This window comes from Scyliorhinus torazame, chromosome 15, assembly GCF_047496885.1.
Source record: "Scyliorhinus torazame isolate Kashiwa2021f chromosome 15, sScyTor2.1, whole genome shotgun sequence".
NCBI classification, from domain to species: domain Eukaryota; kingdom Metazoa; phylum Chordata; class Chondrichthyes; order Carcharhiniformes; family Scyliorhinidae; genus Scyliorhinus; species Scyliorhinus torazame.
Genome location: NC_092721.1, coordinates 10460457 through 10486163, shown reverse-complemented (window position 1 = coordinate 10486163; position 25707 = coordinate 10460457). Strand labels below are relative to the sequence as shown.

The window sequence follows — 25707 nt, the reverse complement described above, 5'->3', positions numbered from 1 at the left end:
TAATTGGAATGCCTCTTAACCCATTCCCAACACTGAGGACCTGCATTCGATCCCGGCCCGGGTCACTGTCCGTGTGAAGTTTGCACATTCTCCCCATGTCCACATGGGTCTCGCCCCCCACAACCCAAAGATGTGCAGGTGTGGCCACGCTAAATTGCCCCTCAATTGGAAGAAAAATAATAATTGGATACTCTAAATTTATTTTTTAAAATGAATAAAGTTAACAACCAGGTTTCTGCTTGCTTTTCTTTGTGCAGACAATTTGGGGAGAAAACCTTTTCGGGACCAAACTGAAGCACTTCTGTTCAGATGAGAGTTCTAGGACCAAATTGACTTTTTAGGTACGCCTAGCCCCTCCCATTAACTACGAAATCTGTTCCCAAAGCATAAGGCATTATTGTGTTTCTCCTTACGATATGTCCTTTGACTTGTTTAGCCAGGAACAAACACCTCATAAATTATGTTCACCCCATGGGTCCTTCAAAGGTAAACAATATTCCATTATTTTGCTATATGTAAATGGTTATCGAGATCTATTAGCAGAACACTTCACCTGCAAATCCATAAGACATAGGAGCAGAATTAGGCCACTCGGCCCATCGAGTCTGCTCTGCCATTCAATCATGGCTGATATTTTTCTCATCCCCATTCTCCTGCCTTCTGCCCATAACCCCTGATCCCCTTATTAATCAAGAACCTATCTATCTCTCGCCCCTACAACCCAAAGATGTGCAGGCTAGATGGATTGACCACGCTAAATTGCCCCTTAATTGGAAAAAATTATTTGGGTACTCTAAATTTATAACAAAACAAAAAGAACCTATCTATCTCTGTCTTAAAGACACTCAGTGGTTTGGCCTCCACAGCCTTGTGTGGCAAAGAGTTCCACAGTTTCACCGCCCTCTGGCTGAAGAAATTCCTCCTTAACTCTGTCTCTTTAGTCTGAGATTGTGTCCTCTGGTTCTAGTTTATCCTACAAGTGGAAACATCTCCACATCCACTCTATCCAGGCCTCGCAGTATCCTGTAAGTTTCAAGACGATCCCCCCATATCCTTCTAAACTCTGAATACAGACCTAGAGTCCTCAACCGTTCCTCATACGACAAGCTCTTCATTCCAGGGATCATTCTTGTGAACTTCCTCTGGACCCTTTCCAAGGTCAGCACATCCTTCCTTGGGTATGGGGCACAAAACTGCTCCCAATACTCCCAATGGGGTCTGACCAGAGTCTTATACAGTCTCAGAAGTATAGTTCATTGCTGGGAAGTATGTTTCCTGGGGTGTTTGTGTTGTAACCAATTTTGATACATGTTTGTAATAAAATGCAATTTTTTAAAAAAGGAAGCATTTCCTCAGAGGATTGTGTAAATATGAAACTTTGTCCGCCAATAAGCTGTTGAGGCTGAGGGTCAATTGAAAATTTCAACGCTGAGATTGATAGATTTAGTTGGGTAGGGTAAGGGGACAGAGGGTACGGAATCAAGCCAGGTAGATGGGGTTAGCATACAGATCAGCCATAGATTTCACAATGATGGAACAGGCTCAGAGGGATGAATGGCCTATTCCTGTTCCTATGTTTTCTTCTTGCCAGCCCAGGTCTGATTCAGACTGAGGTGAAATGGTGTATTAGTAGTCCATTGTATGGCCCACTCTCCAGCAAAATGGTAGAAATTACGGTTTGAGTTTTTCCTCTGTCGATTGCATATCTTTGGTCAAGGTCAAGTAATTATATGATGTGGAGATGCCGGCGTTGGACTGGAGTGAGCACAATAAGAAGTCTTACAACACCCGGTTAAAGTCCCAACAGGTTTGTTTCGAATCACTAGCTTTTGGAGCACTGCTCCTTCCTCAGGTAAATGAAGAGGTGGGTTCCAGAGACATATAGATAGACAAAGTCAAAGATGCAAGACTATGAATGCAAGTCTTTGCAGGTAATTAAGTCTTTACAGGTCCAGATGCAGAAACTGGAGAAAGGGATAACCACAGGTGAAAGAGGTGTGAATTACCTCAAGCCAGGACAATTGGTGTAGGATTTTGCAAGCCCAGGCCAAATGGTGGGGGGGTGAATGTAATGCGACATAAATCCAAGGTCCCAGTTGAGGCGTACTCCTGTGTGTGGAACTTGGCTATACGTTTCTGCTCGGGGATTCTGCGTTGTTGAGCGTTCTGAAGGCCGCCTTGGAGAACACTTACCCGAAGATCAGAGGCTGAATGCCCTTGACTGCTAAAGTGTTCCCCGACTGGAAGGGAACATTCCTGCCTGGCGATTGTCTCGTGATGTCCGTTCATCCGTTGTCCCTCCGTGTTTGCGTGGGTTTCGACCCCACAACCCTAAGATGCAAGGTAGGTGGATTGGCCACGCTAATTGGAAAAAATTAATTGGGTACTCTAAATTTTTTTAAAAAGAAGTAATTATGATATATCGATATATACCTGTATAGCCTAAACATCAACAGTCATCTTCACTTTCCACTCCAGTAGATTAAATATATTTTGTTTGTAGCAGGATAACAAGAAACTGCTTATTGTGTAGATTTTTATTTGTTGTCTTGATGGGAGAAAATTGCTTTCCATTCTTAACTATAGGTACTTAATTTATGTTTCAACAGCTACAAGCGCGCACACATTGATAAGCCCGACTGCTCAGGACCACCTATGGGTATACCGAAAACAGGTGGAACAAAATTTAGTATTGCCTATACCTACTCTGTCAAATATGCTGTGAGTAATATTTTTACTGCTGTTCACTTGTGTTGTGAACCAAAGTGATTGGGATTGGATTTTGTTTATGGTCACGTGTACCAAGGTACAGTGAAATGTATTTTTCTGCGAGCAGCTCAACAGATCATTAAATACATGAAAAGAAAAGGAAATAAAAGAAAATACATAAGAGGGCAACACAAAGGTGCACAATGTAAACTACATAACTGCCTCTCATCTACATGTAGCTACATAACTGATGGGTCAAGGTCCACAGTATGGGCTGCACCCAGGATCAAAACATTAAGGGAATTCCACGTAAATGAGATGATGCTTCACTGGGGTTTAAAAGGCTGTGGTTTTTAGAAGAAAGATGAATATGGGGAGCTGGAGTTCTATTGTAAAGCTTCCATGACGATATGAGTTAGGACAGGAAGTTCCAAAGAGTTCTGGGCATATAAGGGCATGCAAGCTGGCCTATTTCTGGTTTGACAGTAGGAGGGTCAGAAGAGCTATCTGTAAGATTAGCTGCAGAAAGAGAGGCAAGAGATTGAGTGATCTGTCCCACTGCAAAAGGAATGCAAATGTTGTGCATTGAGCAGGATGCTGCCTGAGACTTGAGGAGGAGATTATCAGTGTGTAGGCAGTTGAATCGAGGGCAGCAGGTTGGCTCCTGGTTTAATAAATAGTGACAGAACCAGCAGTAATGGAGAACCTTCCAAGACACTGGGCAACCGTAAACATCGTTTGGGGGCGGAGATTATATTAGAATAACTTCAGGGGTGGCATGTGGCACAGTGGTTAGCACTGGGACTGCGCCGCTGAGGACCAGGGTTCGAATCCTGGCCCTGGGTCACTGTCCGTATGGAGTTTGCACATTCTCCCCATGTCTGCGTGGGTTTCACCCCCACAACCCAAAGATGTGCAGGGTAGGTGGATTGGCCCTTAATTGGAAAAACAAATAATTGGGTACTCCAAATGTATTTTTTAAAATATTAGAATAACTTCACAAAGGAGTGAGTATCATGCCCTCTTGAGTTTCGAAGATTTATAGAGAAATTACAAAAAATATTCAGTTTCAGGTTTATGGAGCAAAATTATATTTAATGGTGATGCTTTTTAAAAACTATATATATTTTCCTCCAGTGAAGTATAGTGATAAGAGTACATAGCTGTCCTTAAGTAGACTTCAGCTGGGAAATTTTCAATGTCTTTGTAACAGATGGCATTGCAAAATGTTTTGTTCAGGTTGGAGAACTTTTGGCTTGTAAAGAACTAGGGGGAGAAGGTGCCCATATGTAGAGGCAGTGCATTTTTAATGTCCAGCCCAGCCTGTTGCAGGATCAGGATGTAGTACTGTGATGGGGACATGCTCTTTGTGTGTTACGTATCTGACCATAAGAACTGGCTGCATGTGAGAATGGCCTCGGGGAAGTCATTAGACTATCATCAGTGGTGCCAAATTACTACCTTTCTTTACTCTTGCTCCATCTGTCCCATTTCAGTACGATGTTTCCTTATCGATTCACTGTTTCCCAAAGGTCCCAGCAGAGGTTCTTGCAGTTGTAACTTTTTTCTGTTTGAGTCTTATTGTAGTTCACATGTTTAGCAGCTAACAAACCCATTTAGTCTTTTGAATGTCATTTTCAGCTGTAAACATTTGCAGATTTCAAATTGGTTGGTGACTTAAGTTTCACTCACAGTTTTACCTTTTCCTTTTGGTGTTCCATTCCTACAGTTCAAGAAATAACCTTATAGCGAACATACATGTGAACTGACAAGCTAGCATTCATTTCAACGGAACGGTGCAAACTTCTGACACTGCAAAACTTTTTGAAAAATAATTTTGTCATATCAGCTAACTGCTTGTATCTGTTTTCCAAGATGCCAGCAGACGTTCTGACAGTTTGACTATTTTTCTGTTTCCAGACCTCTAATATCAAATGGGCATCAAGATGGGATTACATTTTGGAATCTATGCATCACACAAACATTCAGTGGTTTAGGTAAGGAATAATTTTAATACTTTATTGTACTGGCTTTGAGAGATGCGCAGATAAGTAACCCCAAGAACTTTAGTCACAGCAAAACATTAAGATAGTTGAAAGCTAGGGCAGCACGGTGGCGCAGTGGGTTAGCCCTGCTGCCTCACGACGCCAAGGTCCCAGGTTCGATCCTGGCTTTGGGTCACTGTCCGTGTGGAGTTTGCACAATCTCCCTGTGTTTGCGTTGGTTTCGCCCCCACAACCCAAAGCAGGCCAGGTGGATTGGCCACGCTAAATTGTCCCTTAATTGGAAAAAATGAATTGCGTACTCTAAATTTATTTTTAAAAAGATAGTTGAAAGCTGCATAGTAAAAACTCTATAACAAATATCTGAAACATTATAAAGACCGTTGCGGTTAATGTAGGCTTTTCATTCCAAGTATGATTGAGATTGTTTTCAGAATTAAAAGCAAATTATTGTGGATGCTGGAATCTGAAACCAAAGAGAAAATGCTGGAAAATCTCAGCAGGTCTGGCAGCATCTGTAGGGAGAGGAAAGAGTAACGTTTCGAGTCCAGATGACCAGTTGTCAAAGCTAACAGACAGAGGAAGTGAGGAATATTTATACTGTGGAGTGAGAATGAAAGATGTCATAGCCACACAAACCCAGGGAAACCGGGTGCTAATAGCCACAGAAACCAAGGGGGAAGAGTGTTAATGGCAGTCCTCAGAGAGAAAAAGGTGTGAAAGGCCAAACATCAGAGAAACTAAAATCAGAGGGTAAACTGTGACAGATATAGATGTAGGGGGAGTGGGAAGCAAAGGGGAGAAAGGGTCAGGAAAGGTGGATAAGATGGGTGGGGGGTAAATATATAGAAAGAAAGAAAGAAAGACAGTTAAAATGAAATGGGATGAAAACAAATGGGTCAAGGTGGGGTAGAGCTAAACATCTGAAGTTGTTAAATTCGATGTTGAGACCGGAAGGGATGGGAATTGCACCAATATACAGCTTCATTGTGCATCATGACATGCACTGGACCGTTGATCTCCAAACGCAGACTGGGTGATCGCTTTGCCGAGCACATTCGGTCTGTGCGCATTCAGGACCCTGGCCTTCCCGTTGCTTGCCATTTTAACACAAGGCCCTGCTCCCATACCCACATGTCTATCCTCGGCCTGCTGCAATGTTCCAGTGAAGCTCAACGCAAACTGGGGAAACAACATCTCATCTTCCGGTTAGGCATGCTACAGCCTTTCAGTAGACTGTCAGTGGTTAACGCCTGTGAGCTAGCTTGTAGTACTGTAACCTATGCCAAAGAAATGTGCACACGTGTCTTTGCACCTGCAATGGTGCTTTGTTTTCCCAGGAGTAGGGAAACACCGTTGTAAATTGGATGTTGCAGCTGAGGTGGTGTTCAATAATTCCAGGGGGGATATACTGGCATAACAAGAATTTGTCAATTTTATTTCCCCTTCCCTCCTCCCGGAAATGTAATCATTCTTGGTGGGATATAATTCCACAACAGCAAGTTGTGTTCACTCGATATGTTTTGTGCATGAGATTTTGATTGGCTGTGTGTCCAACTGGATGTGTCTTCAACTGTAAATTACTTCAAGGCAGGGCCTTGTTTAATGAGTTGGATCTCGCTGGAGTGGGGCACCTTGCGAATGCCCTGTTAGACTTTATCCCTGAGTCTTTTAAAAAGTATATATTTTATTAAAGTTTTCAAACAAAATTTTTCCATTTTACAAATCAACATAAAAATAGTACAATAACTGATAAATAACATTATTTAAATAATATAGTGAACTAACAAAGTAACAAAAAATAGTGCTCCCCCCCCCCTGGGCTGCTGCTGTCGATCTGTTTTCCCTTAACGTTCCGCGAGATGGTCAAGGAACGGTTGCCACCGCCTGGAGAACCCCTGAGCCGATCCTCTCAGCGCAAATTTCATTCGTTCCAGTTTTATGAACCCTGCCATATCGTTTATCCAGGCCTCCACGCTGGGGCTTTCGCTTCCTTCCACATAAGTAGGATCCTTCGCCGGGCTTTCAGGGACGCAAAGGCCAGAATATCAGCCTCTTTCGCCTCCTGCACTCCCAGCTCTTCCGCTACCCCAAATATAGCTAACCCCCAGCCTGGCTTGACCCGGACCTTCACCTTTGAAATCACCTTTGCCACTCCCCTCCAGTACTCATCCAGTGCTGGACACGACCAGAACATGTGTGTGTGGTTCGCCGGGCTTCCCAAGCGCCTCCCGCACTTGTCCTCCACTCCGAAGAACCTGCTCATTCTTCCTCCCGTCATATGTGCTCTGTGTAGAACCTTAAATTGTATCAGGCTAAGCCTGGCACACGAGGAAGAGGAATTTACCCTACTTAGTGCATCAGCCCACAGCCCCTCCTCAATCTCCTCCCCCAGCTCCTCTTCCCATTTTCCCTTCAGCTCCTCTACCAGCACCTCCCCCTCGTGTCTCATCTCCTGATATATTTTGGATACTTTGCCCTCCCCGACCCATACCCCCGCAATCACTCTATCCTGGATCCCCTGTGTCGGGAGCAGCGGAAATTCCCTCACCTGTTGCCTCGTAAACGCCCTCACTTGCATATATCTAAAGATATTCCCTGGGGGCAACTCATACTTTTCATCCAGCGCTCCCAGGCTCGCAAACGTCCCGTCTATAAACAGATCCCTCAGTTTCCTAATTCCTGCTCGTTGCCAGCTCTGGAACCCTCCGTCCATCCTTCCTGTGACAAACCTGTGGTTATTCCTGATCGGGGACCACACCGAGGCACCCGTCACCCCCCTGTGTCGCCTCCACTGCCCCCAGATCCTTAAGGTTGCCACCACCACTGGGTTTGTGGTATACCTTTTCGGGGAGAGCAGCAGCGGCGCCGTCACCAGCGCCTTTTGGCTCGTTCCTTTACAGGACGCCATCTCCAGCCTCTTCCACGCTTCCCCCTCTCCGTCCCTCATCCACTTACAAACCATCGCCACATTGGCGGCCCAGTAGTAGTCGTCCAGGCTCGGCAACACCAGTCCCCCTCTGTCCCTGCTACGCTGCAGGAACCCCCTCTTTACCCTTGGGGTCTTCCCTGCCCACACAAAGTTCATAATGCTCCTGTCTATTTTCTTGAAAAAGGCCTTTGTGATCAGAATGGGGAGACATTGAAACACGAAAAGGAACCTCGGGAGAACCATCATTTTTACCGCCTGCACTCTGCCCGCCAATGAGAGCGGCAGCATATCCCACCTCTTGAAATCCTCCTCCATCTGCTCCACCAGCCGCGTCAGATTAAGTCTGTGTAGAGTTCCCCAGCTCCTAGCTACCTGGATCCCCAAATATCGGAAGCTCCTTTCTACTCTCCTTAACGGCAGGGCGTCTATTCCTCTTCCCTGGTCCCCGGGGTGTATTACAAAAAGCTCGCTCTTCCCCATATTTAGCCTGTATCCCGAAAAATCTCCAAACTCCCTCAATATCTGCATGACTTCTGTCATCCCCTCTACAGGGTCCGCAACATGTAGCAGTAAGTCATCTGCGTAGTGACACTCGATGCTCCTCTCCCTCTCTAACCACCCCCCCTCCATTTCTTAGAGTCTCAACGCTATGGCCAGTGGTTCAATTGCCAACACGAACATTAATGGGGACAGGGGGCACCCCTGCCTTGTTCCCCTGTGTAGCCGAAAATACTCCGATCTTTGCCGGTTTGTGACTTCACTTGCCACTGGGGCCCCATATAGGAGTCTGACCCATCTGACAAACCCCTCCCTGAACCCAAACCTCCTCAACACCTCCCATAAATACTCCCACTCTACCCTATCGAATGCCTTCTCTGCATCCATCGCCACCACCATCTCTGCCTCCCCCCCGCTGGGGGCATCATTATCACCCCCAGCAGCCGTCGAACGTTGACATTCAGTTGTCTCCCCTTTACAAACCCTGTCTGGTCTTCATGCACCACCCCCGGGACGCAATCCTCTATCCTCGTCGCCAGCACTTTTGCCAGCAGTTTGGCGTCTACATTTAGGAGTGAGATAGGCCTGTATGACCCGCATTGCAGCGGCTCTTTATCCCGCTTCAGGATTAGTGATATCGTCGCCTCTGACATTGTCGGGGTTAGTATCCCCCCTTCTCTGGCCTCGTTAAAGGTTCTCGCCAGCAGCGGGGCCAACTGGTCCACATATTTCCTGTAGAATTCCACTGGGAACCCGTCTGGTCCCGGGGCCTTCCCTGCTTGCATGTTCCCCAGTCCTTTAGTCACCTCGTCCACCTCAATTGGCGCCCCCAGACCTGCCACCTCCTGCTCCTCCACCCTCGGGAACCTTAGTTGGTCCAGAAAATGTAGCATTCCCTCTTTTCCCTCCGGGGGTTGGGACTTATATAGCCTCTCATAGAAGGTCTTAAACACCTCATTTACCTTCCCTGCTCTCTGCTCCGTAGTTCTCGTTTCATCCCTAACTCCCCCAATCTCTCTCGCCGCTATCCTCTTGTGAAGTTGGTGGGCCAGCAGCCGGCTTGCCTTTTCCCCATACTCGTATCTCATCCCCTGTGGCTTCCTCCACTGTGCCTCTGCCTTTCCTGTGGTCAGCAGGTCAAACTCCGTCTGAAGTCTTCGCCTTTCTCTATATAGTCCTTCGTCCGGGGCCTCCGCATATCTTTTATCAACCCTCAAAATCTCCCCCACTAATCTCTCCCTTTCTTTGCCCTCTTGTTTCTCCTTGTGGGCTCTAATGGAGATCAACTCTCCCCTAACCACCACCTTCAGCGCTTCCCATACTACCCCCACCTGGACCTCGCCATCGTCATTGACCTCCAGGTATCTCTCAATACAACCCCGCACCCTTCCACAGACCCCCTCATCCGCCAATAGTCCCACATCCAGTCGCCAGAGTGGGCGCTGCTCCCTCTCCTCTCCTAATTCCAGATCCACCCAGTGCGGGGCATGGTCTGAAACGGCTATGGCCGAGTACTCCGTTCCTGCCACCTTCGAGATCAGTGCCCTACTCAGAACAAAGAAATCTATTCGGGAATATACCTTGTGGACATGGGAGAAAAAGGAGAACTCTTTGGCCAACGGCCTAGCAAATCTCCACGGATCCACTCCCACCATTTGTTCCATAAACCCCCTAAGCGCCTTGGCCGCTGCCGGCCTTCTTCCGGTCCTGGATCCAGCACAGTATTGAAGTTTCTTCCCCCCCCCCCCCCCCCCCCGCCATTACCAGGCTTCCCACCTCCAGGTCCGGGATACGTCCCTGCATCCGCTTCATAAATCCCGCGTCGTTCCAGTTTGGGGCATATACATTTACCAACACGACCTCCTTTCCCTGCAATCTACCACTCACCATTGCATATCTGCCCCTGTTGTCCACCACTATATTCTTAGCCTCGAACGACACCCGTTTCCCCACCACTATCGCCACCCCCCCTATTTTTCGCGTCCAACCCTGAGTGGAACACCTGTCCCACCCATCCTTTCTTTAACCTACCCTGATCCGCCACCTTCAGATGCGTCTCCTGAAGCATGACTACGTCCGCCTTCAGTCTTTTTAAGTGCGCGAACACCCGGGCCCTCTTAATCGGCCCATTTAAGCCTCTCTCATTTCACTGGGGGGTGACTGGAGCTCTCTTCCTTCCTGCGCCTATCTTCCCACCATCATCTCCATAGCGCAGTAAAAAACCCGCGCTTTCCTATCGGCCCCGCCCCCTATGCGCAGCTCCCTCATTCCCCATCCCCCCCCCCCCCCCATCCCTTTTTTCACCGGCACCCACATTTCTCCGTGTCCCCGATCAAGAGGAGAGATATTCCCCATCTATCGTTATAATATTATAAACCTCCCATTCCCCAATTTACATTTCTGTACCACAACCTCGTTGTTTCCCCCCCCAACATCAGTCTCTCAGTTCTAGTCCAGTTTCTCTTCTTGGATGAAGGTCCATGCCTCATCCGATGTTTCAAAATAGTAGTGCTTGCCCTGATGCGTGACCCACAATCGCGCCAGGTGCAGCATCCCAAATGTTATTTTCTTCCTGTGAAGCACTGCCTTTGCCCGGTTGAAGCTCGCCTTCCTTCTCGCCACCTCCGCGCTCCAGTCCTGATACACTCGTATCACCGCATTCTCCCACCTGCTACTCCGTACCTTCTTGGCCCAGCTCAAAACAGCCTCTCTGTCCGTGAAGCGGTGAAATCTCACCACTATCGCCCTTGGTATTTCTCCCGCCTTTGGTCTTCTCACAAGGACCCGGTGAGCTCCTTCCACCTCCAGGGGGCCCGATGGGGCCTCAGCTCCCATTAGCGTATGGAGCATCGTGCTCACACAAGCCCCAACGTCAGCTCCCTCTGTTCCTTCAGGGAAACCTAGAACCCGTAGGTTCTTCCTCCTCGAGCTGTTCTCCAGGGCTTCCAGCCTTTCGATACACCTCTTATGTAGTGCCTCATGCGCGTCTGTTTTTACCACCAGACCCTGTATCTCATCCTCATTTTCGGCTGCCTTTGCCTTCACTCCACGGAGCTCTATCGCCTGGACCTTTTGTGTTTCCTTCAGCCCATCGATTGCCAATAACATCGGCGCCAGCGCCTCCTTCTTTAGTTCCTCCACACACCGTCGGAGGAATTCTTGCTGGTCCGGCCCCCATGTCGTCTGGGCTCCATCCGCCGCCATGTTGCTTCTTCCTTCTCTTCTCTGCCGCTGCTCCAAAGGATCCTTCGCAATCTGGCCACTACCACTGGTCCTTTCCATACACACCCGGGGGGGACACACCTTCCTTCGTCACCCCACACTGGGTTTGGTCTGAAAAGATTTCCGTTGGGGCTCCCGAAAAGAGCCCAAAAGTCCGTTAGAACGGGAGCTGCCGAAACGTGCGGCTTAGCAGTGCATCGCCGCAACCGGAAGTCCTTTATCCCTGACTCTTGAGCTCAAAATTATTTCACCCTGTCACTTGTTGTGAATGTAAGATGATAACACGTCATTTGGGACTTCAGTGAATGACGGGACTAAAAGTCTGCCTCTAAATAATCCCGGTTTAAGGATTGAGAAAGAAACACAGACGATGGAAAATAAAGGCAGGTGAATTTGAGTCAAATTGTGGGCCGAGAGAGAAAGAAAGATCGGTTTGAGAGAGGTGAAAGGAAATGAGCATCTTTGAGAACTATTTACCACCTGAAGTTAAAATTGTTCCCTTTCTGGGCCAGGGAGATTGATTGGCACTGCAATAACAATTTTCACACATTTAGAAAGGTACTGGTTAATCACCAGACTAAACATCCTGCGGCAAGTTTAATGGGCAATTAATATGCAAATCCAGCAAATTCCTGAAGTAACGGAGGCTAAGAGTGAGATGCTAGTTATGTAAAGTGGTGTAAATCAACCAGCAGATTCTGTAGGTTCGCAACTTGCAACGCATCTCATCATTCCCTGAACCTGCTGGCTGATTTGCATTTTAATAACAGCATGCATTTTGTACAAAACTGTTATTTTTACAGCAAGATCCAGCCCAGTGCTTTTACTTGCGTTCTTCAGATGAATGTTTACAAGCTGAGATTAATGAATGGCTTACAAGATTGGATTCCGTGGTTTTGAAGGTTTTCCACCCCTCTGTTGTTGACTTAATAACCACTTGAAAATGATTTGGCTAGTAATGCACGGCAGACTGATTTGGTTATCAAAGTAAACTGGTTATGATGAGTTAGTTTACAAAGTCATTATCCAGCCCTGCTCCCCAGCACCCTTTTTTTCTTTTTCTCTCTCCTAGAAAAGTGGGGAGGAAGAAATTAAAAGACTATGAACTAGGCATGTTTCTTCCGAATCTTTGCAAGAATGGTGTGGAGTGGGTGGAGCGAGTGGTTCCGTGCAAACCTAGCTGGCAGGGTCTTTCAGATCTTGGTGAAATAGATTGTGATCAAAAAGAAAAAAAAAATAGATTGCGATCACCGTTACTCCACACTGTGTGCTGCTGATACTGTTGGCTGTTGGCTTTTTCATTCAAAGGGCAATTTGGAGCTCTGTGTATTTGTACGGTCCGGCTTTCAGAGCATTGTATAAAGGACATTTTGTTAAAGAGAACTCCAGTTGATGAATGTAAAATGCCAAGTTAGTGAATAAGTTAATTGTGGCACTTATGACAAAACATTTCATCCATGCAATTTATTGTAACTTAAAAGGTTTTCAACAAATTACTTACTGGAGATCTCAACGTCAATAACTTGGATCTCTGGCTCTTCCAGTGCATCCTATGTAGGTCTGGATTTCAGCTTTCAACTGAATTCTACGCCACCATGTATTTTACAGATTTTCTAATGATTAAAAAATTGCCCCGCCTTTCAGGTTTGTGGTGTTTGAGCTCCAATTTTTTTTTTTTTTTACAGTGCACTGTTAATGAGATTAGTCTATTTTTAATGCATCAATTATAGTACTTTGTCAAGACAGATGTTTTAAATCTACCACATTCACTTGAAACTCAAACGATGTTTTGTCTCTTTTTTTTGTAGCATTATGAATTCCTTGATAATTGTCCTATTCCTTTCTGGAATGGTTGCGATGATTATGCTTCGAACCTTGCATAAGGACATAGCAAGATACAATCAAATGGATTCCTCTGTGAGTGTTGCGATTGTTCCTACCAGAAAATTGATTGTTGGTTGTATCACACCTGGAGTGTTGTGAGCAGTTCTGGGCATCACAATTAAGGACAGATATTTTGGCCTGGTCAATCAAGAATTAATTTAACTCGGCCTTAAAAATATTCAATCACCGTGCTGCCATTGCTTTCCAGGAAAGAGAATTCCACAGACCCAACAACCCTCGAGGAAAAAAAATTATTATCCTGCTTTCTGTCTTAAATGGAAAACCCTTTATTTTTAAACTGTGTCCTCTTGCTCTAGTCTCTACTCACAAGGGGAAACATCCCCCTCAGCCGTTGATCTGTCAGTTTCCCCTCAGCATCATTAAATGTTTCAATAAGATTGCTTTCCGTTCCTCTAAACTCAAATGAAAACATACTCTGCTTGTTCAACCTTTACCCATAAAGCAACCTCTTCATCCCTAAACCAGTCAAGTGCCCTTCTCTGAACTGCTTCTAATGCTATCATATGCTTTCTCAAGTAAGGAGACCAAAACTGCACAGCACTCCAGACATGGTATCAAAAGTTCATTTTTTATATTCCATTCCCCTTGCAATGATCGAACATTCCATTTGCCTTCCTAATCACTTGCTGCACCTGCACACTAACTTTTTGTAATTCATGTCCCAGGCCACCCTGATCCCTCTGTACCACAAAGTTTTGTCATCTTTCTCCATACTAGTCTTCATGTCAAAGTGAACAAGTTCACATTTTCCCACATTATACTCAATCTGCCAATTTTCCGTCCACTCACTTAACCGATCCCATCTAAATCCCTTTGTGGACACTTTATATGCTTCTCATATTTTACTTTCTTACTAATCTGTGTGTCATCAACATTTAAAAATAAATAAACTTAGAGCACCCAATTATATTTTTTTCCAATTAAGGGGCAATTTAGCGTGCCAATCCACATAACCTGCACATCTTTGGGTTGTGGCGGCGAGACCCATGTGGACACGGGGAGAATTTGCAAACTCCACACGGACAGTGACCCGAGGCCGAGATTGAACCAGGATCCTCCGCGCCAATGCTAACCACTGTGCCACCGTGCCGCCCGAGTGTCATCAGCAAAATTACCAATCATACATTCTGTCCCATCATCCAAGTCATTGATACAGATTGTAAATAGTTGGGGCCCAGGCACTGATCTCTGTTACACTTCACTTCTTGAGCGTGCTTACCTGAAAATAGCTTCTACAAGTTCTTACAACCTGTTTTTTGTTTATAGTCAGCTCTCCCTCTTACTCTATGTCTCTCTCCCTCATTGCTTTTTTAGTTATTATTTGCTGAATTTTAAATTCTGTCCAGAATGATTACCAAATTCTATCGTAGGCTCTGAAGATGAAATTACAAGCGATTGTATAAACTTAGGGTTTTATTTCATGGAAATTAGAAGTTTAAGAGGTGGTTTAACCAGGCTTTTCAAGATATTGAGACAAACTGATAGATAGAGCGAGAAAACCTATTTCCACTGATCGCTGAGTCTAAGTCGAGGGGGTGTAGTCAAAATCTTTCAGGATGAAATTAGGAAACCCTTCTTGATGCGAAAGGGTGCAGAAATGTGGAACTCTTTGGCAAATGGTGATTGATGCTAAATTTTAAAACTGAGATTGAATGATTTGTTATCCAAATATATTTGGTAGTATGGGCAAAAATGGGAGTTTGGTCGCTGATCAGCACTGTGGGAAGGAAGTCGAAGTCACAATGGAAATGAATGTTGGATAGTGTTCTTAAAAAGTGTGCATCTTATCTGGTTTTTAAATCAATTGAATTGATCTAATCAACATTTGACAGATGATTTTTACAATTTTTGACAGCACTTTCAGAAACATGCCAAAGTAATCCTGGCTCAAGTTACTTCGATTGTTCATTTCAGAGATGCTGCATTTTAATGCAATTCTAGTGTTTATTGCCAAAACAGCCCAATGACACTAACATTTAAAGTTGCTACTAAATTAAACAGAACCTTCTGTACCAGTGTTTCAAGATCTTTTTCAAGTCTGTTACACCATTCCATTACCAGCTTGCCACCCACACATTGATTCTGTCTACACCTCCCACTGCCTTAGGAAGGCAGACAGCATTATCAGAGACCCCTCCCAACCAGGCTTTGCCTTCTTCCAGACCCTTCCATCAGGCAGAAAGTGCAGAAGTCTGAAGACCCGCACATACAGGCATAGGAACAGCTTCTTCCCCACAGCTACAAGACTCCTAAATGACTCTCCCTTCGACTGACCTGTTCCCTGTATGAACACTATTCACAACGCCCTATGCTGCTCTTGCTCATGTATTTGCTTTGTTTGGCCCCTTGTTCCGCACTGTAACCAATCACTGTTTGTCGATGTTCCGTTTGTCAATGTACTCTGTCGATTATTCTTTTTTTGTCTACTATGTACGTACTGTGTACGTTCCCTCGGCCGCAGAAAAATACATCTCACTGTACTTCGGTACATGTGAGAATAAATCAAATCATCATCATCATCAACATTAGATCATGACTGATTTGTATCTCGTCTTCGTTTAGGCATTCAAGTTGGTCTGTACCACTTGATACACTTTTCTAACAAAAATCTATCAATCTCAGCCTTCTAAGACTCAGCAACCTATTTACCACTTTAAACATTCACTCCTTCCACCATCGCCAGCTGAAGTATGTACCATCTACAAGATATAGGATATAAGAACAGGAATAGGCCATTCGCCCCTCCAACCTGCTCTGCCTTCATGTAAATCATGGCTGGTCTTCTACTGCCTCCCAAACCTGCAACCTCTACCACCTAGAAGTGTACGGTTTTCAAATGTCTAACCTGTCAAATCTTGATACCATCTTTAAGCATCTTGATTAGACAAGATAATCCCCACAACATCAGAGTTCTTGTGTCTTGGTTGAAGTTGTACAAAATACTGCCCTCTTCCTTCTGGCTGAATTTGCAGAGGTGCCATGAAAAGAGTAGAAATGTTCTCAAGCTATGGGTCTCTGTGGATGCTGCGAGTTCCTCATCTGGGTCACCCAGTATAAGTTAACATTTCTTCCTTCCTTCCCTGTTAAAGTACCACTGATCTTCTGTTTTGAAGCTTGTATATGTGTTAGCTTGACTGAGTATATTTTGCCTGCAATGATTTTGTGAGTAACTGGTTATATTGTGTGAAGGGAGCACACACACTTAAGACCTTGTTTATTTTATTCTAGGAAGAAGCCCAGGAGGAATTTGGATGGAAATTGGTACATGGCGACGTCTTTAGACCACCTCGGAAGGGAATGATGTTATCTGTTTTCCTGGGTTCCGGTGTTCAAATCTTTATCATGATGTTTGTTACTCTATGTAGGTATACGGTCGTTTTTTAAAAAAACTTGAAGTAGCCAATCAAATTAATCATTATTTCCAGATAATTACAAAAGGGCCTGGGGATTGAAAGTTGAAAAGATTAAAAGTTAAAATAAAATAAAGCGAGTTTCATATTGTGAGATTTTCACTCCACTGTGCTCTGCCTCAAATCAAATTTAGAACTTGCGGATCACTAAGAACTGCATATTTTTAACTTACTAACCTGTTTCTGTCATCCAAAATGGATATATGTCTGTGTATTTTATTCCCATTATATGTTTTACAAGATATTCTTTCTGACTTTTGTTGTTTAATTCTTCAGTTTTTGCGTGCCTGGGATTTCTGTCACCTGCAAACCGTGGCTCTTTGATGACTTGTGCTGTTGTTTTGTGGGTGCTGCTTGGGACCCCAGCAGGCTATGTAGCTGCCAGATTTTACAAATGTAAGTAAGGGAAATTTAAACTGACAGGATTTCTATTCATTAGTTTCAATTATCATCACCCTTTGGCAAGTGAACAACTTAATTATTTTTGGTGTAGCCTTTTAAGATCTAATTTAAATCTCCACAACCTGTTTTTTTTTTCCACTGAACGTTGGGAAATGTGCAGCAGGATGTAATTACTGAGGGCGCTTTTTCTTTTAAAAGTAGAGGCCCAATGTGGTTATTTTCTCTTGAGGCAGGGCTGCTGAGAACAGAAGCTCACCGTGTCCAGTATTGTGACCAGAAAGCCACGTGGCATCATGCTGCTGTAACACGTTGGGGCCATGAGCTGTGCTTCCACAACCATGAAGTACCCATTATCACCTTCCAGTAATTCTGTTCAATGCCCACCTCCTTGCAATACTTTTGAGCAACAAAATATCTCTAAATCCAAGTATACAACCATGGTTCTGCTGCACTTTTATCAAACTAGAATTGAAAAAGGCACTGAGACATGCATTAGTCATTTGTCATTTAGTGCATGTACCATAGAGCACTAAATATTTCCATAGAGCAATTTACTTGTGCCTGTCCAGATTCTCTTTATTGCTCACATAACTAAAAACATAATTCTGCTTATTTTTGTTTCTTAATAGCTTTTGGTGGAGAGAAATGGAAAACAAATGTATTATTGACCTCTTTTCTGTGCCCAGGGTAAGTGAATTACTTTGTAAAAAAAAAAAGATAGCTTGTTCAGGATTTGTAGTGTAATGTTGTGTCCCTGGGTGGCATGGTGGCGCAGTGGTTAGCACTGCTGCTTCACGGCGCCGAGGACCCGGGTTCGCTTCCAACCACTGCCTGGAGTTTGCACATTCTTCCTGTGTCTGTGTAGACTTCCTCTGGGTGTTCCGGTTTCCTCCCACAGTTCAACGGTTAGGTGAATTGACTACGCTAATATTGCCCCTAGGTGGGGTTACGGGGATAGGGTGGGGGGATTGGGCCTAGGTAGGGTGTTCTTTCTGGAGGTCGGTACAGGCTTGATGGGCCAAATGACGGCCTCCTGCAATGTCTGGATTCTATTCTATGTGCAGGGTAGGTGGATTGGCCATGCTAAATTGCCCCATAAATTTAAAAATGAAGTGTAATGTGTCTCAAAGTGGTAGATTGGTGGGGTGGGGGGGCATGCAGTGGTGGATCCCAGATCCAAACAGGAGTGAGAACAGAAAACACATGGTGGGGGAGATGTTTTGAGGAGAATTTTGGAAATTGGGGAGAAACAGTTCAAATCCCACCAAAGCAGCTGGGGAATTTGAATTAAATAAATCCAGAATTAAAGCTACTATCAGTAATCCTGACCATGAAACTACCAGTTTGTAATTTAAAACCCAACTGCTTTGCTGAATGGCTTGTAGGGAAGAAAATCTGCCGTGCTTACCCGGTCTGGACCACATGTTACTCCAGACCCACAGCAACATGGCTGACTCTTACCTGCCCTCTGAAATGGTCCAGAAAGCCACTCAACTGTATTCATGAAGGTGGCTTGCCAGCACCTTGTCAAGAACAATTGGGGATGGATAATAAATTCTGTCCTTGCCAGTAATTCATGAATTAATTTTTTTTAAAAATAATTTTTATTAAGGTTTTTCACAGAACATCAATAACAAAATGAAAAAGGAACCTAAAGGGTTAGATACTAAACACAGTAAAACAATCCCCATGCCCCCCCCTTCGCCCTGTACATAAATAATAAATTAACACCCCGACTTAACACAAAACAAACATAGCATGTATATACACCCCCTCAAAACCCCCTTTGTAAATAAACAAAAAAATCAAAGTAACCCCCCCCCCGGAGTTGCTGCTGCCATTGACCAATGTCTACCGTTCTGTCAGGAAGTCTAAGAACGGTTGCCACCGCCTAAAGGAACCCTTGTACCGACCCCCTCAAGGCGAATTTCACCCTCCAATTTAATAAACCCCGCCATATTGTTGACCCAGGATTCCACTCTTGGGGGCCTCACATCTTTCCACTGAAGAAGAATCCTCCGCCGGGCTACCAGGGACGCAAAGGCCAGAATTCCGGCCTCTTTCGCCTCCTGCACTCCTGGCTCCTCTGCCACCCCAAATATTGCGAGCCCCCAGCCCGGCTTAACCCTGGAACCTACCACCCTCGACACCATCCTCGCTACACCCTTCCAAAATTCCTCCAGTGCTAGGCATGCCCAGAACATATGGGTGTGATTCGCTCTACTCACTGAACACCTAACACACCTGTCCTCACCCCCAAAGAACCGGCTCAACCTTGTCCCGGTCATGTGTGCCCTGTGCAGCACCTTAAACTGTATGAGGCTGAGCCTCACGCACTAAGAGGAAGAGTTCACCCTCCCTAGGGCATCTGCCCATGTCCCTTCCTCGATCATCTCTCCCAACTCCTCCTCCCACTTACCTTTCACCACCACCACCGAGGCCTCCTCCTCCTCTTGCATCACCTGGTAAGTTTCCGAGATCTTCCCCACTCCCACCCACCCGCCCGAGAGCACCCTGTCTTGTACTGTAGGTGGCAGCAGCCGCGGGAATTCCACCACCTGCTGCCTGGCAAACGCCCTTACCTGTAAGTACCTGAAGGTGTTTCCCGGGGGGGAGCCCATACTTCTCCTCTAGCTCACCCAGGCTTGCGAACTTCCCTTTCACAGACCGGTCTCCCAACCTTCGTATCCCTACCCTGTGCCACCCCGAAAACCCTCCATCTGTTCTCCCTGGGACGAACCGGTGGTTCCCCCATATTGGGGTCCACACCGAGGCCCCAAATTCCTCCCTGTGCCGCCTCCACTGCCCCCAGATTTTGTAGCCGCCACCACCGGGCTCGTGGTATACCTCCTTGGAGGGAGAGGCAGCGGCGCCGTTGCCAGTGCCCCCAAAACTCGTACCCACACAACACGCCGTTTCCAGCCTCTTCCATGCAGCTCCCTCCCCCTCCATCACCCACTTGCGTACCATCGTCACATTGGCGGCCCAGTAGTACCCACAGAGGTTGGGCAGCGCCAGCCCCCCCCTATCTCTACTCCGTTCCAGGAACACCCTTCTCACCCTCGGAGTCCCTCGCGCCCACACAAACCCCATTATGCTCCTGTTGACCCCCCTAAAAAAGGCCTTCGGGATAAACACGGGGAGGCACTGGAACAGGAACAAAAACTTGGGAGCACCGTCATTTTGACTGACTACACCCAACTCGCCAAGGACAGCGGCAGCGCGTCCCACCTCTTGAACTCCTCCTCCATTTGCTCCACCAGCCTTGTCAAATTAAGCCTATGAAGGGCCCCCCAGCTCCTGGCCACCTGGACCCCCAAATACCTGAAGCTCCTCTCCGCCCTTTTTAGTGGGAGCTCGCCAATCCCCCTCTCCTGGTCCCCTGGGTGGACCACGAACAGCTCGCTCTTCCCCATATTGAGCTTGTACCCTGAGAAATCCTCGAATTCCCTACGGATCCTCATTACCTCCGGCATTCCCCCACCGGGTCCGCCACATATAGCAGCAAGTCGTCCGCATAGAGCGACACCCTATGCTCCTCCCCACCATACACCAGCCACCTCCAGTTCCTTGACTCCCTCAGTGCCATAGCCAGGGGTTCAACCCCCAGTGCGAAGAGCAGGGGGGACAGGGGACACCCCGTCTCGTCCCCCGGTGCAACCGAAAGTACTCAGACCTCTTCCTGTTCGTGACCACACTCGCCATCGGGACCTCATACTGCAGCATAACCCACCTGACAAACCCCTCCCCAAACCCAAACCTCTTCAGCACCTCCCACAGGTACCCCCACTCTACCCTATCGAAGGCTTTCTCAGCGTCCATCACCACCACTATCTCTGCCTCCCCCTCCCTCGCCAGTATCATGATAACGTTCAGAAGCCTCCGCACATTCGCGTTCAACTGCCTCCCCTTCACAAACCCTGTCTGGTCTTCGTGGATGACCTGCGGCACACAAACCTCGTGGCTAAGACCTTCGCCAGCACCTTGGCATCCACGTTTAGCAAGAAAATCGGCCTGTAAGACCCACACTGCAGGGGATCCTTGTCTCCCGCCTGCATGCTCCCTATCCCTTTGGTCAGCTCCTCCAACCCAATCGGGGCCCCCAATCCTGCCACCAGTCCCTCCTCCACCTTCGGAAACCTCAATTGGTCCAAAAAGCGGCCCATCCCTCCCTCCCTCCAGTGGGGGCTCGGACCGATACACTTCCTCATAGAAGTCCCTGAAGACCCCACTAATGCCAACCCCACTCCGCAGCACACTCCCTACCCTGTCCTTAACTTCCCCGATCTCCCTAGCTGCGTCCCACTTCCGAAGATGATGCGCCAGCATCCGGCTTGTCTTTTCCCCATACTCCTAAATCGCCCCCTGGGCCTTCCTCCACTGCACCTCCGCCTTCCTGATGGTCACCAGGTCGAATTCGGCCTGGAGGCTGCGCCTCTTCCTCAACAGTCCTTCCTCCGGCGCCTCCGCATATCTCCTGTCTACCCTCACCATCTCCCCCACCAGCCTCTCCCTCTCCCTCTGTTCCCTCCTCTCCTTGTGGGCCCTAATGGAGATCAGCTCTCTCCTAACCACCGCCTTCAGCGCCTCCCATACCATCCCCACTCGGACCTCCCCGTTATCGTTGGTCTCCAGGTACCACTCTATGCTTCCTCGGACCAACTCACTCACCACCTCGTCCGCCAACAGCCCCACTTCCAAGCGCCACAGCGGGTGCGGGTCCCTCTCCTCCCTCAGCTCTAGGTCTACCCAATGAGGGACGTGATCCGAAATGGCTATCGCCGAGTACTCTGTATCCTCTACTCTCGCTATCAGCGCCCTGCTTAAAACAAAAAAGTCGATCCAGGAATAAGCCTTATGGACATGCGAGAAGAATGAAAATTCCCCAGCCCCTGGCCTTGCAAATCTCCAAGGGTCCACCCCTCCCATCTGGTCCATAAACCCCCTCAGCACCTTAGCCGTCGCCGGCTTCCTACCCGTCCTAGACCTGGAGCGATCCAATGCTGAATCTAACACCGTGTTAAAGTCTCCCCCCATTATCAGGCCCTCCACTTTGAAATCTGGGATCCGACCCAACATGCGCCACATAAAACCCGCATCGTCCCAGTTTGGGGCCTACACATTGACCAGTACCACCCTCTCTCCCTGCAGCTTACCACTTACCATTACGTACCTACCGCCATTGTCTGCCACAATGCTCGACGCCTTGAACGACACCTTCTTTCCCACCAAGATCGCCACCCCTCGATTTTTGGTATCCAGCCCTGAATGAAACACCTGACCTACCCACCCTTTCCTCAATCTTAGCTGGTCTGCCACCCGGCCCGTTCCCCAAGGCGGCAGCCCCCTGTCTCGACACCCCCCCCCCCCCCCCCCCCATACACACAATCGCTCCAGCTCCCCCTTGACCATAGCAGCAGCAACTCGATTCCCCCCCCCCCGGTTAGGACTCCTCCTAGCTGCTTTACTCCCCCCATTGCACTTCTGCAAGTCAGCTGACTCCTGCTGACCCCGGCCACTCACGCCTCTGCTTCGACTCCTCCCATTGTGTGACACACCCTCCTCTTCCATTCCCCATCCGCAGGCTCTCCACCTCCCCCTTCCATCCCAAGCGCGGGAAACAACCCTCGCTGCCCTGCCCCCTCCAGTCTTCAGCGCGGGAAAAAGTCTGCGCTTTCCACCTATCCAGCCCCGCCACCTCTGACGCAGCTCCTTTTACAGGCCTAGTCCCCTCATCCCCGACTCAGGCCTCCCCCTCCCCCGCGGGGCCTCATCTCACTGCCGGCCATCCACCCCTGTTCCATTTGCTTATCCCCCTCCAAGAGCCCCCCCCGACCAACCCAACCACAACAGTGCCCAACCCGCCCTGACCACCCTCACCCAACCAGAAAGAAAAAAGAGAAAAAAAACCAAGAGCAAAGGACCCCCCCTCGAAAAATAACATATCAACCACAATCCCCAAACGCCCATCCCGACCCTCAATCTGTGTCCAACTTCTCGGCCTGAACAAAAGCCCACGCCTCCTCCGGAGACTCAAAATAATGGTGCCGGTCCTTGTAGGTGACCCACAGTCGCGCTGGCTGCAACATGCCAAACTTCATCCCCTTCCTGTGCAGCACCGCCTTCGTTCGATTGTACCCGGCCCTCTTCTTCGCCACCTCCGCACTCCAGTCTTGGTAAATTCGAACCTCCGCATTCTCCCACCTGCTGCTCCTCTCCTTCTTGGCCCACCTGAGCACATACTCCTGATCAGCGAACCGATGAAACCGCACCAATACCGCCCGTGGCGGCTCGTTAGCATTGGACCTCCTCGCCAGCACTCTATGGGCCCCTTCCAACTCCAGGGGTCCCTGGAAGGACCCCGCTCCCATCAGCGAGTTCAACATGGTGACCACATAGGCCCCCACGTCCAACCCCTCCGGTAGGCCCAGAATCCGCAGATTCTTCCGCCTCGACCAATTCTCCATCCACTCGAACCGCTCCTGCCGTTTCTTGTGGAGCGCCTCGTGCGCCTCCACCTTTACCGCCAGGCCTAAGATCTCGTCCTCATTGTCGGAGATCTTTTGCCGGGCCTCGCGGATCGCCACCCCCTGGGCCGTCTGTGTCTCCAGCAGCTTATCAATGGAAGCCTTCATCGGCTCAAGCAGGTCCGCTTTAATCTCTTTGAACCAGCGCTGGATAACCTCCTGTTGCTCCTGCGCCCACTGCATCCACATTGCCTGGTCTCCGCACGCCGCCATTTTGTTCTTTCTCGCACATTCTTCGGGTCCACCACCACTTTTTTAGTCGCCCCGCTCCTGGTAAAAGCCATATACTGTCGGGGAACTGTTGTACTCTCCTTCCCACAACGAGAAACGTCCAAAAAGTGCCGTTGGGGGCCCTGTAAAGAGCCCAAAAGTCATTTTTTTGCGGGAGCTGCCGAATGTGCGACTTGGCTCTGCATAGCCGCAACCGGAAGTCAGTTCATGAATTAATAAGGGCATGTGTTAAAATAGCCCCCTGCGTGGATCGTGAGACAATACAGGTTGAAGAAAGTGGAATGATGGTTCAGTACAGGATATGTGCTGGTGGCACAGTGGTTAGCACTGCTGACGGCACAAAGGACCCGGGTTCGATCCCGGCCCCGGGTCACTGTCCGTGTGGAGTTTGCACATTCTCCCCGTGTCTGCGTGGGTCTCACCCCAACAACCCAAAGATGTGCAGGCTAGGTGGATTGGCCGCGCTAAATTGCCCCTTAATTGGAAAACAAAAATAATTGGATACTCTAAATTAATTTTTTTTGAAAAGAGGACAGGATATGTGCAGTGAAATGTAGAAACTTTAAAACTTGTACAGGGTGAAGGGAATTTTGGTTCAAGGTTGGTGAAGCCGAGCCTTTCCATCTTGAGGCAAAGGTGATTGGGGGAGATTTGATAGTGTGTAAGATTGACCGGTTTAGATAAGCTGCCCCATTAGCTGGTGGTACAGGGACTAGTGGGTCAATATAGTGGGGTGTGAGTAACATTTGTTTACACAGTGAGCAGTAATGACCTTGAACTTGCTGTTTATGAGGGTGGATCTCGAAAGGAAATAAAATGAGCACTCGAGGGAAATAAAATTCCAGGGCGACGTGGATAGAATGGGTTTGACTGGATTGCTCTATAGAGAGCTAGCATGGGTTCAATGGGCCAAGTGCCAGCCTCCTGTGCCTGAAAGAGTGGTACAGGCCGAACTCTCGCAACATTTAAGAAGCATTTAGGTGAGCACTTGAAATGCAATAGCATACAAGGAAACAAAATAAATGATGGAAAATCGGATTAGAATAGAAAGGTGCTTGGTGGACTTGAGGGACATCTCTGTGCTGTAACACTGACTCGATGAACCTCTGAGTGTTTTGCCAGCTTGAACCTAGAGGGTGAGACTTTTGGCTGCAGTGAATTCAGATAGGGTTGAAGCTATTTGATGTTGTAGAAGCTTACATGTGTTAGTTATGTATTGTCTGTTTAATTAAGGAGCTTGACATTGACCTGATGCTCTCCTGGTTTATGCGTTTTACAGCTTGCAGTCTCCATTACAAGAGAGCTCCACTACATATTCACAGTTTAAATTATCTGACTGTTTTGAATGAATAATTGCCTCGTCGACATTGAAACCCAAAATTTCAAACGTGCGTTCTTTGTAATAAATGCAATTTTTGCACATATGCAAGCTTAAAGTGCAGGGGGGTGATTGAAAGTATCAGATATTTAAGAATTTGTTTCAATTTCTCTCCTCTCCCCCGACACTTTCTCCCTCTCCTGAAGGCATTGAGTCCTGCCGATGGTATAGTTCCACAGACCCACTTCCAGGACTTCACTGAAGCTAACATTGTTCGTATGGGAGCTTTGATGGTGCCAGAGAGGACACCATAGCCGAGTTGATCCAACATCGAGCTGCTCTTGCAGAAAGGATTGTTGGACGGCGATCAGAATTGGCAATCCTGGCTGGCATTTTTTCCCTCCCTCCGTCTGTATTTTGCTGAGGCCAGTTGTAGCCCCTGTTGCGTCTGAGTTCACCTTGCTCCACAACCAATCAAGGGTTCAAACGGGAGACGCTAAAGACTCGGGTGCTCTGTGTTAATGCACTGAGTCATTGAAAAAGCTACAGC

The 25707-nt window shown here is 47.5% G+C and overlaps 1 protein-coding gene across 1 annotated transcript in view; it reads left to right on the top strand.

The window, feature by feature from the left end:
- Positions 1-25707, top strand: part of tm9sf2 (transmembrane 9 superfamily member 2) — a 65164-nt gene that overhangs the window by 17737 nt on the left and 21720 nt on the right. Inside the window, exons 7-12 of the mRNA XM_072476068.1 lie at positions 2610-2721; positions 4630-4706; positions 13173-13281; positions 16498-16630; positions 16956-17075; positions 17711-17768. Of these exons, the coding sequence (XP_072332169.1) occupies positions 2610-2721; positions 4630-4706; positions 13173-13281; positions 16498-16630; positions 16956-17075; positions 17711-17768 (609 nt within the window). The remainder of the gene's footprint in view (positions 1-2609; positions 2722-4629; positions 4707-13172; positions 13282-16497; positions 16631-16955; positions 17076-17710; positions 17769-25707) is intronic.